This window comes from Vipera berus, assembly GCF_964194415.1.
Source record: "Vipera berus genome assembly, chromosome: 11".
In the NCBI taxonomy this organism is placed as follows: Eukaryota; Metazoa; Chordata; class Lepidosauria; order Squamata; family Viperidae; genus Vipera; species Vipera berus.
In genome coordinates this window covers 3,213,455-3,230,636 of record NC_138214.1, presented here as the reverse complement: position 1 = coordinate 3,230,636, position 17,182 = coordinate 3,213,455, and the positions used below count along the sequence as shown (strand labels likewise).

Here is a 17,182-nt window from a genome sequence, read left to right as displayed (position 1 = left end):
TGTGACATGGCATCATGGCTCAACAGTCAAAATCAGAAAGACACCTTGAATCCCCAGCCATCCTCTCCAAGTCTGTATCTTTTCCCCCCTGCAAATCAGTATTCTTTTTGTAAAACACGGCAAAATAGAAATGACAGGGAGTGCTTTATTTCCCTCTTGTTGACTGCTAGTCTGCCTATCAAAAAATATTAACACAAATGGATGGATTTTGTCTGCTCAAGCCCACAATCCCAGAACATCCCATCGCTAGAAGCGAAAGATGATTGGCATTCTAAGACGATGTTTTGGGTTCCCTTGACATGCCGGGGAATTCTCCAATACAAGGTAGTTTAAGACAGGTAACAACGAGAAGGAAGGAATCAGACTTCTGCCCTCAGGCAGACCCAGTAGGCCAAAAGGGGAGAAAAATAATAGTAATAATAAGGTCTGGTAGCTACAGAAATTGTGAAGAGGTGGAATCACAGTCTTGTCAAAGGATTCTTAAGTTGTAGCAAGATTCTGTCTTTCTTTTGCCAAACACCTGCATTTTTTGGTCCAGGATTGTCCTGCCACCTATTGGCGCTATCTACAAGGATGTTTGCGCTACAGCTCATATCAACTGTCCAGTGACTGCCCAACAGGTCAGTCTCCAAGCCATAAAATGCTCCTTTTTGTCCCAGCAAGGTTCAGTCTAACCCAGACATGTCAAACCTGCGATGTCACGTGACGTCGCACAACGTATCGGGACAGTTTTGCCATTGCCAGCAATGGGGTGGGTGCAGCTGCCACCTGACGCATCCAGCCCTTGGGCCAGCAATTTGACACCCTTGGTCTAACCTTTCAAACCAACTGCTTTAAACTTGATTGTAAAAGTCTTTTACCTGAAATAAATATATCAGTGTATGTGAAACAAAGTCAGCCAGCAACTTATGTAGCTTCATGCGGATCTGAATCCAGATTTCCCCTGGTCTTAACCCAGATCAAACAGTGGTAGATATGCATCAATTTCATCCTTAGGCACAGTTAAAATTCCTCAAAGCCTGGTTCTCCACCCATAAGTCAATAAACAGACACATTGACATCGACCCAGTCTACCAACCGCTGAGAACCAAAGAACTGCTTCAACCGCAATCCCGAAGGCAGCATTTAAAATGAACAAACAGGCACCCCAACACACAGCAAAAATCACACCCCCCACAAAAGGAACCAGGCCACATCTCAACAACAACAGCCCTCCATCCACACAAGCCAAAACCAGACCCGAAACCAGACTGTGACTTGGAGGCAACCAACCAACCAAACACCATTTGCATCACACAGACGATATTTAAACACCAAGGACTATGGACTGGCAACAACAAACAGCCAATCAAACAGCCTGAAACCAGAGCATGACTCAGCAACATCCTGACAAATAATACCCACACCAATTCACATCGTACAAAAAGGTATTTAAAGGCCAGCGCTCTGACAGATGAGCACAATTCAAAGTGCACTGAAGGCCCAAGGACCCCCTAATATAACTTACAATTTCCCTACTTAATTCCATATTTTTTAAATTAAACATGTAAATTTGTACTGCTCAACTAATATCAGTCAATATGATCTATATGATGCCTGATTAAATGGATTTTAAAAACACTGATACCTTCTTAACAATGTTGTTTGTGCAAGAGGCAAAACACAACAAGCATCTTTTCAGAGGTGTCAATGTACATATAATTTATATGTTCCCCCCCCCCCCCGAATGGAGACGAAATGTTTGCAGCCAAACCACCAAGTTCAGAGGTCAAACCAACAGCCCAACTACTTAACCCGAGCTACTAATCTTCAAACAGATCTCACACTTAAAATGTGTCAAGCTGTAACCAAAGAGAAATTACTTACGATTTCTGTGGCACAGATTTGGTTGCAACTTTACTGGCAGGCTCATTCCATTCTGAAAATCAAGGAGACGAAGTCACGTTTGTTGCCTTAAGTTCTGCAGCAACTGCACATCACACCACAATCGCCCTCAAAACAAGGGATGTCACAAACCCTAATATTTATTTATTTATTTTATTTTAATTCCATTTATATCCCGCCCTTCTCCGAAGACTCAGGGCGGCTTACAAGCGTTAGCAGTAGCCTTCATTCTATGTATATGCCTGCTTATTAGGGCTTTCACACACACCCCAAGTGGCATTATTACAAAGTCAGCTTAATTGCCCCCAGGTAGTCCTCAACGTAGGGCCACAATTGAGCCCCAAATTTATGCTGCTACAGGAGACAGTTATTAAGTGGGTTTTTGCCCCGTTTTACAACCTTTCTTGCAACAGTGAATCACTGCAGGTGTTAAGAACACAGCTGTTCAGTGAATCTGGCTGCTTGTTGGGAGGTCGCAAAAGGGGATCCCCTGAGCCCGGGGACACTGCAACTGTCATAAATACAAGCCAGTTGCCACACGTCTCAATTCTGATCATGTGATCATGAGGATGCTGCAACAGTCACATGTCTGAAAAACAACCGCAAGTCGCTTTTTTCAGTGCTGTTGTAACTTCCAACGGTCACTAGGTGAATTGTTGTAAGTTGAGGATTACCTGTATTGAAGACCATACAAAAGCTAGCTTTTTCTGTCGGATGGAGTCGAACCTTCCATCCTTTGTCTTTATAGCATAACAGATCAAGAGAAGAGCTGATGGTTTAGAGAGGTTGTCCTCTCCCTAATCCCACCAACTGGGGATGGTGGTGGAGGCTGGAGGTCCAAGCATCCTTAGAGGGCATCAAGTGGCAGTAGGTTAGTTTACCTTCAGAAGAGAAGACTTACTTTGCACAGGGTATCCTGAGGTCAGATGCTGGCAATCCTACAAAGGGAAACAAAGACGTGTCACCATTGTTCAGGTTAGGAAGGAGGAAGTTATCCACAGAACATGTCAGAGTAACTGCAGAATAGATAGATTAAAGGTAAAGGTAAAGGTTCCCCCGCACATGCGTGCTAGTCGTTTCCGACTCTAGGGGCCGGTTCTCATCTCCATTTCAAAGCCGAAGAGCCAGCGCTTGTCCGAGGACATCTCCGTGGTCATGTGGCCGGCATGACTAGACGCCGAAGGCGCACGGAACGCTGTTACCTTCCCACCGTAGTGGTCCCTATTTTTCTACTTGCATTTTTACGTGCTTTTGAACTGCTAGGTTGGCAGAAGCTGGGACGAGTAACAGGCGCTCACTCTGTTACACGGCACTCGGGATTCGACCCGCCAAAGTGCCGACCTTCTGATCAACAAGCTCAGCGTCCTAACCCACTGAGCCACCGCGTCCCTTTTATGGATAGATTAGAAAGAAGTCTACTAATGTACAATCTAATACAATCTTAGCTACTGATGAATATTCAGTCACTTGAACATAGTCCCATGCCATGCAGGGCTCCCAAGGTGAGAACTTTAACTGCACTTGGAAGAAATCTGGAAGTCAGGGCAGCTTGTAGAGCAATGGGGTAACCCAGATAAATGGTGTAATAAAGAGCCACCCAAAACTGCACACATATTTTATTCTGGACCACTTGTAATAGTTTTCAGAGGCACTCCATGTAGAGCATATTTAAGCATTATCCAATCAGGTAACATTAGATAGGTTTGGCATGCAAAATAGAACCAATGGCCTTGCTTGCTCCTAGAGAATTCTGGGAGCTTTATCCCAATAAGCAAAGGGGATTTGATGTACTCCACTGTGATTTCATATCTCTGAATAAATACATATTTGCAAATATGTTCTTAAATTTACCTGGGCCTTGCTTGGGATAGTAAATTTGTTCTGTTCAGCTTTCCCAGGAGTGTGGATAGCAGTGAGAGGCGGAGGCCATGAATGGGTCATCTCCTAGCAATGAAGCAAATAAAACATGGGAGTATATTTTTAAGTCAAGACCAATCCATGTTCTTTCCCTTTGCTTTTCCTTTTAAGCATCCCCAAAGTCACACTGGTGGGACTCACATGGCCGGACTTAGTTGAACAATTGTTTGGTGCCATATCTTGTGTGAACATAGTCACTGTGACTTGTAAATTATGCTTCAGGTATGAAAGCGCACCTAACCAATGGTGGCTTATTCAACAGAATGCAGTTAAAAACAGACTGTGGAGTGTGAAATCCGTCTCTCCAGAAATGGATTGTATTTTTCAGCTTGCCTGCTTTTGTGTATTTTTTTAAAAAAAAACTTCAATATTTAACAAAACACAGGGACATTTGATTTTAGTTTCTTGCCGTATTTTTTATTTATTATTATTATTTGCAGGGCTTGCAAGCTGCTCCAATCCACCAACTCTGAGTGACATGTAACTCTCCAAGATGTAATTGGGAGTAAACCAATGCAATCAGTTTTTAAGAAGGTTACAACAGTTATGTCAATAACTCAGTCAAAGTAAAGTAACTAGTTTTTTAAAAGCACATATCTGGAAAGGGAAGAAAGTGCTCCAGCTCAAATATCTATCCAATACCTTCTCACACCAGCATGGATCATGAGTATAGATTCCTTCAGTCCTGTCTTTCAGTGATCATTCAGACAGAATGACTTTTGACCTGATCATTACAAAACCTACGGATGCTGCATGCCTGGATGGTGGTGAATATATTTTTCCCTTTCTCCAAGAACACCTAACAGGTGTCTTAATTTATCCCCACAACAGCAACTCTGTGTGGTAGTGTGTGTCCTTGACAAAGACAGACAAGGTCTATTACCAAAGCATTAAGAGGAAAAATGTATCTTAAGACCAAAATAGGCAGATAATGCTGGATCAGACAGACACCTCCCTAATTCACTTAAGTATAAAAAAGGGGAGAAGGTCCAACCCTTCTAGCAAGATTGTGATTACAGCCAATCTCAATGAATGTAGTTTTAATTTTTCTGTGGAATTGATCTATGGTCTGATTTATCTAGAAGGGTTGACAGATATTGGACTGAGAGAAAGTCACTCATTTCCGTGACTTGACCTTGGATCTGTTTGAATCCAACACCTTAGCCATATTCACTACTTCTTAAAGGTTTTGAAGGCTGACCAGAATCTCAGATGGACGTATTTTCTGGGACATCATTATTTCAAGCCAAATGCAGGTAAACTGAATCTAGACGGAGTCTCCAAACTTGGCAACTTTAAGACTTGTGGACTTAAACTCCCAGAATTTATTAGCTAGCCATTGAATTCTGGGAGTTGAAGTCCACAAGTCTTAAAATTGCCAAGTTTGGAGACCCTTGATCTAGACTAGGGGTCTTCAAACTTGGCCCTTTTATGACTTGTGGACTTCAACTCCCAGAATTCCTCAGCCAGGCAGAATGCAGCCCAGTGTTTCCAAAACTGTGTTAACTAATGGGGGGAAAAAATCAGATTTCTTGTACTATGTTGTGAAGAAGAGAAAGATGGAGCTTTCAGAAATGATGATTGAGAATTGCTGACTTGGAGGTTGATTTGGCTCAAGTGTTCCTCAAAAAATAAAATAAAATAAAATAAAAGTAAAGATGGAAGCATTGTTTTAATTGGCTCCATGTTTTTTTTAAAAATTGTATTAATGAGTAGGCATTAAACCAATTCCGAACTCTTTGTTTTTTTCTTTTTTCTTTAAGGATGCTGTTGTCATTTAAAAAGTAGCTGTAGATGCCCTCAGGTAAAGAACGGAGAAGCATACATGCAGAAGATGTTAATGAGTAGCCAGAAAAAGAAGAAGCTGTGGTACAATTTGTCTCAAAGGCAGAATTAATGGCTCTCAAAAGAATTGGAAAGAATTAGCAGGCAGAACAATTAATTCTACGGTACTCTTGAAGGAGTGCAGAGGCAGAATGAACTTCATCCCAGAAATAAAGCAGATAAAAAAATGTTTGTTTGAAAGTAAAAAATACATTAATTTTGAGTCTCTGCAAGAAGAGTCTCTTTTCCATGATCAGAGCAATTTGGAGAGGTAGACTGGATAACAGATGGCAAGTGATCCAACCTTATCCAGTGGTTAACTTGGAAAAAAAGGTCCATTCTAAGACCTTTAGTACTAATGGATGGATGGATGGATGGATGCACTTGTTGCCTTAAAACAGATTACACAAGGATCAGTCCAGCAAGATCCGTTATGTCAGGATATCAAAATGGATTATCCGTGCCCAGAAACTCTCAACTAAAAGAAGCATTGGCGTAAAGTTACCCAGAGTATATTTTATTGCAGAAGAGTTTACCTCTTAAGCTCTGAAAAAAAAGGTCTTTGGCTTCACTAAAGGAGCGAATGAAAACTGCCTGAAACTGCCTGTTTTTGGAATTATTCCGGAAACCATTTAGTTCTACTTTATGCACTAAGCCTCCAAACCTACAAACTGCCTCTTTCCAAAAATTCAGCCAATGTCCTAAAAAAATTAAAATAAAAAAAAAATAAACTCAGTCCCACTCAGATTAGCAGGCAATTTAGCATACGGGAGGATTCAAAACTGATTTCTCCATTTTCTCGTTGCATTCTAACTGATTTCACCTAATCTGTGACTCCTTTTCATTAAAATGGGACACTATAAATTATAACCATTAAATGGATGCACTGGACTGTGTTATGGGATCTTGGAATGGATGCATTTGTTCAATTTCAGTTCTGGGTCTCCCCTTCATTCTGACATGAGTTTGGAATTATGGGGGTGTTTTTTGCAGGGGGGGAGGGAAAGTCTGATTGAAAATGGGCCTGCTTATTGGGGTATTTGGTAGGGGAAATGGAAAAATTTTATTTTATTTTTATTTTTTTATTTTTATTACATTTATATCCCGCCCTTCTCCAAAGACTCAGGGCGGCTTACAAGCTTAGCAGTACAAGATGTTCCATCAAGCTTTGTGGTCGGTTCAGGCTAACTTATACCTCCTCAGGAGGAACTGATTGTTTTACTCTTATGAGTACGTCTCCTGATTTTTACGTGATGACTTATTTTATCATTTGATTTGTAATTAAAAATAAAATAAAATAAAAACAGTAACATTGATAGTAACAGTGTCAGGTAGGGAATCGTAGAAATCTGGTCTAAATGTTTGGAACTGCTTTCTAATCGGAGGTGAAAACTGTTTCCTCTTGGCTTTCTCTTCTCAAAAAGTGAAATATTAGTTTTGGTTGAAACCTCTTTCCTTACGTTTTCCTGTGCTTTGATATGTCCCTATTTGTTGTTCTGGGAAATAAGCAGCCCGAAAAGCAGGGTTGCATGAATAAAATTCATCTATCTTTTCCAAGTTCACTTTAAAACAAACAAACAAAAAAACTTAAAATGAAACTGTTTCTCCCTATAGTCTGTTTCTTCTACATACACCTGCTGGTTCAGCTTAATTGTCATAAATATTATTTACACTAAGTCTAGCCTTATACTATTCAAATGAATGGTTGTTTTGACTTTGAGGTTTGCCAACAGATTTTCGAGGGAGTGCAGTGCAAGAATTTGAAGCAGTGGGAAAAAAAGTAGAGTTATTCTTAAAACGAACACTGGCAAAGAACTAAAAAAATAATAATAATCCTAAAACCTTCTATTAAAAAAAAAAAGACTTGACTGATCCCTAATTTTGTCGGTTGAGGTTGCAAATCCTGTTGTGAACATAGGGACTGCTGCTGTCACCAATTCACTGAACTTTAACAGAATAACAGAGTTGGAAGGGACCTTGGAGGTCTTCTAGTCCAACCCTCTGCTCAGGCAGGAGATCCTATACCATTCCAGACAAATGGTTGTCCAACACCTTCTTGAGAACTTCCAGTGATGGAGCACCCACAACTTCTGAAGGCAAGCTGTTCCACCGGTTGATTGTTCTCACTGTCAGGAAATTTCTCCTTAGTTCTAGGTTGCTTCTCTCCTTGATTAGTTCCCATCCATTGCTTCTCGTCCTGCCTTTAGGTGCTTTGGAGAATGGATTCACCCCCTTTTCTACTTTAGACATCTGTTCTGTGTCCTGGAGTGACTGCACAAATTTTCTCCACTTAGCCTCTGTCTTTCCAGATTTCACTCCTTGAAAATGTCCTGTGCGCTTTGGTCTAGACTTCTTGGAGTAAGTCTTACCCCAAAGCTGATTTTGGCAGAACAGCTACAAAGAGCAGTTAATTTCTACTTCCATTGCCAAGGTATTGTCAACCAACTATCAATGAGTTCAAATGACTAGAAATGTGAGTTGCTGCCCTCTTTTGTGGTTTAGTTTTGAAAACTATAATACGAAGGATATAGCTTCGGTTAAAATAAAAAATAGAACAAACCCATTGTCAATGGGAGGAGAAAGCAGACAGTCTAGGTTTAATCAGAGACTTTCTGACCACAAATGAATGTCTGGATGAAAAGGAATTAGATCTTTATGAGTTTGAGAACTAAGTAAGGAACTCAGCACATTTGCTTTCCTGCTTCTGGATACATTAACCAAGGAAGATATCCAGCAAAATAAAACAATAGAACGAAAGCTAGCAAGGACATTAAGCCAATCCTGGAAACTTGTATCTATGACTAACAGAATAACAGAGTTGGAAGGGGCTTTGGAGGTCTTCTAGTCCAACCCCCTGCTCGGGTAGGAAGAATTGACACCTGTGAACTGTGGTGTTCATGTAAACTATTGCATGTACCATAAACAGCCAAAGTAACCAACAGAGAAGTTCTGAATTAGCAAAAGGGTGTTTGCTTAAGGCCTTGCAGGAACTCGCTTTCCCAGCCTGGAGATTTGGCTTCTTTTGCATCCTGCTCTAGTTAGCTAGGGCTAATTATAACACCTGTCCCACAGATCTTCTTCTTTAGGCAATCTGGTGTTATGGTGCCAGATCTCCTCCTGACCTTGAGTCTCTACAATTCTTCTAGCTCAGACATGTCAAACACAAGGCCCGGGGGGCAGATCCGGCCCACGAAGTGGTTTCATGTGGCCCGCGAAGCCATCCTGGAAACAGTGAAGGAATGGCCGCCACTGCCTTGGCCCTGGCCCAGAGACCCTCCTCCTGGCAGAGACCCTCAGATCTGTCCCACTCCTGCCCAGGCCCCCATAGGCACCCTTGATGTGGACGATGTAGAGCTGGCCACGCCCGACCCAGTAGGCCATACGCACTCTAGCCATGCCCACCCAGTAGGCCACGCCCACCCAGGCCACACCCACCTGGCCCCCTGAGGGCAACCGCAATGCTGATGCGGCCCTCAATGAAATTGAGTTTGACACCCCTGTTCTAATTGGAGTGCGGATCAGCAGCATGGAACATCCCGAGGATGTTGGGTACATGCAACACAAACTAGCATTGCAAAGATCTCCAGTTCTACTCTGCCCACTGCTAAGATCTCAGTTGGTTGATTTACTCCCTGTCGAAAAGCTCATTGTGCCTCATTCTTCAGACAGCAAAAGGGCTAGGTTGCTAAGTTACTGGTATTTGACATCATATCCTTCCCAAGGTGTTCCCACATTTGACAGACTCTTATGATTTACTATGCCGGCCAGCTTGCTATTTGTGCAATGACGTCTGAAAAAAAACAAAACACATTTGAAATTCAGATTGTGTCCTTCCCCCCCCCCCCAAACCTCCCTGAACTCTTCCCAGCAAAAGTGGCACGTGGGTATTTGGAAACCTTTTGTGGACATTGGATGCATCTGCACCCAAATGAAAAGAAACAATTAAGGGGGTTTCTGGGAGGGTGAGGAACACAGGGACAAGTCTATTAGCAAGCTAATTTTGCTTTGTGAACAGGGCATCTTAACCAGGGCTAGTACCATATTAAGTCGATTAGCGCCTTTCAAATTGTAGAAGAAAGGTAATATTGTATATCATTTTCTCAGTCAAGGGCATTTTCACCTGCTGATCAATTTACATATTCTCCAAGGTCATTAAATTGAAGCTAGTCACCAGGAGGGGTGAAGAGAGAATAAATTACAAAGTTTTGTTCATTTAATTCTCATCATTTTATTCTAATTATAAGCAGCCTCTGTTTTGCTTGGGAGTATGAAGCTTTTAATTAACACGGCACCTGTCCCACTATTTGTCTTGAAGGATGGAATGGATATTCCTAACTAGAAGAACATTGTTCTTGGAATCGGCATCTAGTAAGATCTTACATATCAAATCTGTGACACTCCATCCTAAATTTGGAGTGTTCTTCCCATTGGGGAAAGAGCCTTCCCCAGTCTGACATCCCATTGATCTATTTCCCAACCAACATGAAGAAGAAGTGGTGATGTGACTTTTGTGAACAGACAATCATTGACCGGATTAGTCTGCTTCAAACAAGTGTTGGGTCCTAGTTGGGTCTTCAGTGAAGACATCATGGCAACCTCTAAAGGAGAAGGTTTGCTTGCTGTTCCACACATGGTGAAGTCCAACAGCACTTTATCATCTGAAGAAACCACAGAGATTTGCAACACTGAACATTCATCAAGTTAGTGACCCAAAGAGATTTGTCCTTTGCAGAAATTTCCATATGAAAACACTGTATGGCCTTGAGGAAGGAATATGCAAGAACCTATGGATACGATTAACCTGACTGATACATTTTTATTATAATAGAATGGATACATTCTAGGATGGAAAGCTACTTCAAATATGGGATACTTCTGATCCAACAACGAGGACCTCTTTCAGAACACTTTATTTAATTTCTGGGCCTTCATTATAGTTGAAGTGGCTTTTGAATGAGGAATATAAGAGTTGTAACTCTTAACATTTTTGTGTTGCAGTGCTGCAAATGCCTGGTTCCACCCAACCTACGGATGTTACTATATTGGCTGGTGAAAGTTCACCTCTTACTTAAAGCATGAGTTTGCTTTACTAATGGATGGAATTGATTCTATTTTTCTATGCTTCCACAAAGTTCAATACATACTCTTATTCCAGCTAAAATAGGACACTCGGTTTGAAATCACCTGATAAGTCTTCTAGATAAACAAGAGATACGATCGTATCATTACAGTTCTGCTATTTAACATTCTATGGAGATTCTGTTATGTAATTGACAAAAAAAGAATTCAGCTTACCCGTAATATCTCCTCCACACAGTTGGGATCATTGGGAAGGCTAACCTAAAAGAGGGAGAAGGATATATGTAGTCAGTCTAAAAAAGATTTTTTCTGGTCATAGTACCAGTAAAAGACAGGTAATATCAACAGGTTACATGTTGCCTTTTAAAATGGTAAAACAACAAAGCACTACTTTTCACTGTATTCCCAGGGAAGGTCAGCCTTCGTTAGTTATTAATTAATTAGCTCCATCTATATGTTTGCTCAGGTATACATCAACAAACAAATCCCAAATGAAAATCTACATGCCTAAAGAATCCATACTGCTGTTAATTCACGGGGAGAAAACGGCATTGATGAGCTGATGGAATTCTTCAGTTAGGTGCAGTCTGAATAACATTTCTGTTTGTGTGGTGGGATGTGGTCTGGATTCCCAGGAGGGAGGGGCTGCACCCCGAGGGTAAAAGAGGCAGCGGAGCTTGGAAAGTTTGGTCAGCAGAAAGAGGGTTAAAATGGTCCCCAGAGTATATATGTAGTTATGCAAATAGTTGCTTTAGACTGGCAAGTTTCTGCCTATAGGTGAAGAACAGTAAAGGAGACTACTCACAAGTAACTTCATAGGTTGTTCTTGGGGACTGACAGTTGGCCAAGATAACATACAAACAATGTTTAAGACTAATACAGAAGAATTTAAGCTACAGAGAAGGGACAGAGGAATTAACAGGCTCTTGAATAAATTTTAACTTGCTCCTGTTGATGGGCCAGTAATAGCACATAGCTCAACCTTCTAGGAACCCCAAAGCAGTTTACGTGACCCAGAAAACCTACTCAGAGCTCTATTTAAGAAAGGAAAAAACTGTCTTTGGAACGTAAGTCTGAAATCCATCCACATTTGAACTCTGTGCCAAATGTAGCTAAAGACATACATGTGGGAGCTTTAAAGATTTATTAAAAAATAAATAAATTGGGTGAAGAATCTTCTTTGGATCTCTTTTTTGTCAAGGATTTACTACAATTAGGAAAAACTGGGGCAGAATATAGCACAGTTTGCAAATTTGGGACAGAAAGTACTTCAGCATTTGTGAAACTGTGGGCAAGAATAAATCCAACACAAGCATCCATAGAAGTTGGTGGCTTTGGACAATTGGCTTTTAAAAAAAATGTGTTTCTGAAACATGGATTCTGAGTCAGATTTATGCTGGTGGGGCATTAAAGACCCCCCTTCTTCTTTTTCACTGATAAACTCTTGTTTAGACTCAGAATAGGTGTATCTGCTAACTTTGTCCAATGTTGGCAGATGAGAATTTTGTTCATCTGCTTTTCATAAAGCATTTTCCAAGATTGGTAGATCTTTTTTGATATTTCGAAGAAATTTTAGAAATTTTGGCAAAAGATTCTGGGGGAGAAAGGGGAATTGATGGAATCTTCATGAAAGGACAAATGTAATTTCCAACATTTCAAATCAGACTTTTATCAATGGAAGCCACATGCCCCGGGAAAAATCACTTTACAACAATGCCCCTTGTTACTGATAGTGATAGGGTGGATTAATTGCCCTGGGGGGGTAAAACCCAACAATGAAGTCCTTTATGCTATAATGTGTAAACTAAAATGCAAATCCTGAATTGCAAACCCTTAATCCAGACATGTCAAACTCGCGACGTATCAGGACGGTTTTGCCATTGCTGGCAATGGGATAGGCGCGGCTTCCACGTGATGCATCCGGCCCGCGGGCCGGCAGTTTTGATTGTCAAAAGATGCTGGTAGATCTATTAACTGGTGACGTTTCTGACCTTCCAAGATTTGAAACCCCTTAGATTTGTGTTGTGTTCACCCAGACGTCTTAATTGCTCTCCAAAAAGCGAAGAGAATGAACACTGATTGTAACATAACTGTCTCCCCAGCTAATTTTTAAAACACCAATGAAAGGCTACTCTGACAGCAAGCAGTCCAGGTTCAGATGAAAGGTTTAATGACAGTAAAATGGAAAATTAAAGCAGGTGCATGCAGAGACACAGACAGACAGACAGCCTCATAAGCATGCAGGCATGGACAAAAAAAAAATTAAGCAAAATGAAACAAAAGCACCAATCCTCTGAAATTGTACCACAGAAGCAGCAAACTGTTCAGTTTCTTATTAATGAGACATTCTGCTGAGCAAGTGTGTTCATAAATCCCTAATGAGGATTTTAAACACATTAAAACTTCTTAATGCAAAGTGTTTGCTTTTGTTTTCATCCAATAACAAGCCAATAATTCTGTGCCTCTAAATGACACTATTAACTGTCATGGTATGCTTTATTTGACAATCACTTCATTCAAATACAGTAAAAAAACCAATTAATTTGCCTGTTGTGAAATGTTTCTTGATAGCTTTTATGGGGGGGGGATTCCTTTGCCTCTTGCAGAAATGCATATAGTAGGTCAATGGAGGGAATCTAGTTTTACTTTAAAATCCATGGCAATAAAATCTAGGTCTTTTAGTAATTTGTTATTAAAATATATACTCCACCCACATTAGAAAGGCTATTATTTGACTATTGATAGCCATTCAGCTTGGATTTACAAAGACAGATAAAATATCCTTCCTTTTTTTGATTTGTCCATCACGTAATGTCAATCTGATTGGTCAAAAATCCAATAGAGTAGTGTTATTAACACTAAATATTCAGGATCCTTCCAAAATGACTACTTGGTTCTTTCTTAAAACAACGGCCAACAAATGGAAAGTTGGCCTGGTTGGAGATAAATGTAGACCATAACTTAATTGTATTTAATTTCCACATCCTCACCTCTTCATTGTTTACAACAAGGTGGGCTTGTTTTCTTGGACATAAAAGGAGGAGGAGGAGGAGGAGGAGGAGGAGGAGGAGGAGGAGGAGGAGGAGGAGGAGGAGGAGGAGGAGGAGGAAGGGAATGCAGGAAAAAATTGTGCTGACTCCTTTTTCCATAGCTTCACATGCTACTGGTATGCCCAAAGAGCACCAAAAAACCCTGGCACTCCCCCCCAAAAGAAAGATATGCATAATTGATCCATGCAAAGCCTTACATTCTAAGTCAAGACAGATTACCTCCTCTTGTGACATCTTATAGAGGAGGCAATATTTTATTGCTCTGTTAACCATTTCTCCGAGACATGTGAACATCCACTCTGGAGCAGAGGTGGACATGGAAGAAATGGAGAAAATCACATTAGTTTCTAGGGTGATTTTTTTTGGTGATCACTGCATTCTTTAACAAATAGGTACATTTTCTTCTTCTTCTTCTTCTTCTTCTTCTTCTTCTTCTTCTTCTTCTTCTTCTTCTTCTTCTTCTTCTTCTTCTTCTTCTTCTTCTTCTTCTTCTTTCTTCCTCCTCCTCCTCCTCCTCCTCCTCCCCACCCTTGCTCCCACACAACTGTGACAAATCTAAGCTTGGAAAAGCTTATTAGAAACCTTTCCAACTGTTGGGTTGTCCAGAATATAGAATATGATCATCTTAGCTTTTGAAGAAGGCATTTAAGTCTGCTTACCTGTGGAGGAAACATTTTCTCCTTTCTCCTTTTGCCCCAATTAATTCAGATTTTATTTTATTTTTTAAGACAGGGCTAACACCTGACATTGCTTCACTGATGACCTTTCTCATGTGTCAACAATGCCAGCTTTTTATCCTACAAGAGTCTGCCTGGTGCCCCCAGAGGTGTTTCACCGCACACTAATCCATTCCACGAGACGGTCGCTAAAATTATCATTCATAGTTTAACTTCCTTTCTTATTTCCTGCTTAGGTATTTTTGGCTTCCCAAGGCAGAAAGTTGAAAACTGAATTTCTTTGAACAAACCAACAAACACTTCCTCTACATGCTGTCCATAAACATCCATTATTATCAGAGAGATCAGTAGAAGATGGCTCCTATTAATTTTCTTTCCCTTACAACTCATCCTTTTCTTGAAGTTGACTTGCCATTGGACCCCATCAAGAATCAACAACAAGAAGCATGGTTATATAAGGAGGCAAAAAATCCTGGAGTGAAATTGTGAATAGATAGATGTCTTTGCTGGCTGATATGAACCAAGCATGATTTATTAGGAGAGCCATAGCATGGGAACCTGTTTCAACTCCAGCTGTCAATGGACCATGCAGATAGGGTCACAAAAGAGCCAGCTTTGTCCAGTGGTTAGGGCACTGGGCTAGAAAGTGGGAGACAGTGAGTTCTAGGCCCACCTTAGGCATGAAAGCCGGTTGGATGAGTTTGGGCCAGTCATTTCCTCTCTCAGCTGGTTCATGGAATAACCAGGAATGACCTATTTCTCATAAGAGCATTGAGTAATGTCTATCTATCTTATAAAGAAACGTAGAAGCACATTTGCTACCCTAGAGAAGCTGCTTACATTTCATTACTGTCAATTTAAGCAAGATCCTTTCTTTAGCTATCCACAAGATCAAAGCAACCATTACTGAAAATGTTACTAGCAAAAAGCCGTATCTGCACGCATGAAGATGTCCCAAGTACCTTCAATCCCAGACATGGTTCTTAGAAGATGCACTTGGCCGATGAGCAAGGAGCCATTTTGCAGTATCTCCATATACATATATAAAAGGCATACACCTCCAGGACACCATAACTATTTCAAGGTAACCTCCATATTGCTGTTTATAATCAGTTCCCCTGCTAATCTGAGATTTGTTAGATGGTGAATGGCATGATACAGAGTGATGGAGGAGGGGGTCAGGAGTGGTCCAAGGGTATGGAATGCTGGAAAGAAGAAATACTAGCAACAGGTGCTAGGAGATGGTTGCTAGGAAAAATGGAATGTAATTAGTGAGGAAAGAGGTGAGGTCTCTCGGCGGAAGTGGAACCATCATCTGAGCTACACGAAGGGGTCAGATTCTTGATTGTCTGTCATGAGAGACCACCAATAGATGAACTTAGCATATACAAACCTTGTAACAGCAAGCAGTTCCAGCAAACCACTAAGTCCCATCATTTCAAAAGTTGGGTTCACACAATGGTTGAATTGAAGGTCAACCAAGAGGCAAAAGGGATGATATTTTTGTGATAAAGGTTAAAGGAAAAGCCATGTTTGATGCTTCATTTTCTCTTTCTTAGATCTAAACCCTGGTTTGCTGGACATTTTTCTTAGATCTTAGTTCCTGTCAATTTTTATGCAAACACTTTTGATGGAAGGTGAACACGCCCTCATTCACATATGGATATCTTTACTGACTCAAACCTGCTCACGGAGCCAGTGCTTTTTCAGAAGATGGAAGAAGGAAATGAATTAAGTATCCTTTAGTATGCCTTTTGAATCTTATTAGATTTATCTTCCTCCGGAGCCCTGAACTCTGCGCCTCAAAAATTGGCAATGATGGACAATCTATTATACACGGATGCTTTAATGTTAATTTAAAGAGAGATGTATCTCAACTCCCTCATATTTAAAGAGTTAAACATTTCTCTTCCATTTTCTGCATGTACAGAGGGTTCAATAAAGAAAGAAGAGATTTGCTTTCTTTGATGCATCCCATTTGCCTGTGCATTCGTTTCTTTCAGCATTTATATATCTCTGTGGAGATCTATCCAACGTGAGCATGTGAAAGCCAGTTTGGTCTAGTGGTTAAATCACCTGGCTAGAAAATGGGAAATTGTGAATTATAGTGCCATCTTAGGCACAAAAGCCAGCTGAATGACTTTGGGCCAATCACCAGGAGATGGTAAGTTCTAGACCTGCCTTAGACATGAAATATGACTGGGTGACTTTGGGCCCATCACCAGGAGACTGGGAATTCTAGTCCCACCTTAGACATGAAAGCTACCGGGTTATTTTAGGTCAATCACTAGGGGATGGTGAGTTCTGGTCCCGCCTTAGACACAAAAGCCAGCTGGGTGCCAGCCCTCTCTGTCTACCCCACCCCAGAAGGTTCTTGCTGTTGAAGGAGAGAAGTGTGTTGCCTTGAGTTCTTTGGAAAATAAGAACAACAAACAAAACATCTCCCCAAACATTGACTCTAATCCACCTCACGGACCTCGCATGATAGGAACCAAGCCAGTTATTTTGCTCAATGAGGGCAGCATCCCCAGGTTTTTCCCAAAGATGAAGACAAGGGTGTATCTGAACTCCCCATTTTGGCTGCAGCTGAAAACAAGCATTTTCCCCTGCTCTATTTTCCTAGGTAATCGCCCCCCCCACCTGCCCCCTTTTGCCGGCGGGCACTGCAGCCATCGCCCGGTAGTCTTTGAATCTGCTGCAGGAAGCTTCAGCAAACAGCTGGGAGATGAAACAAAGACACGCCTAATTGCT

General features: G+C 41.0%; 1 protein-coding gene across 1 annotated transcript in view; it reads right to left on the bottom strand.

Annotated features, from left to right (window-relative positions):
* Positions 1-17,182, bottom strand: part of AFF2 (ALF transcription elongation factor 2) — a 217,356-nt gene that overhangs the window by 81,199 nt on the left and 118,975 nt on the right. The window contains exons 4-7 of the mRNA XM_081336915.1: positions 10,921-10,965; positions 3,736-3,828; positions 2,786-2,822; positions 1,867-1,918 (exon numbers count right to left, since the gene is read on the bottom strand). Of these exons, the coding sequence (XP_081193041.1) occupies positions 1,867-1,918; positions 2,786-2,822; positions 3,736-3,828; positions 10,921-10,965 (227 nt within the window). The remainder of the gene's footprint in view (positions 1-1,866; positions 1,919-2,785; positions 2,823-3,735; positions 3,829-10,920; positions 10,966-17,182) is intronic.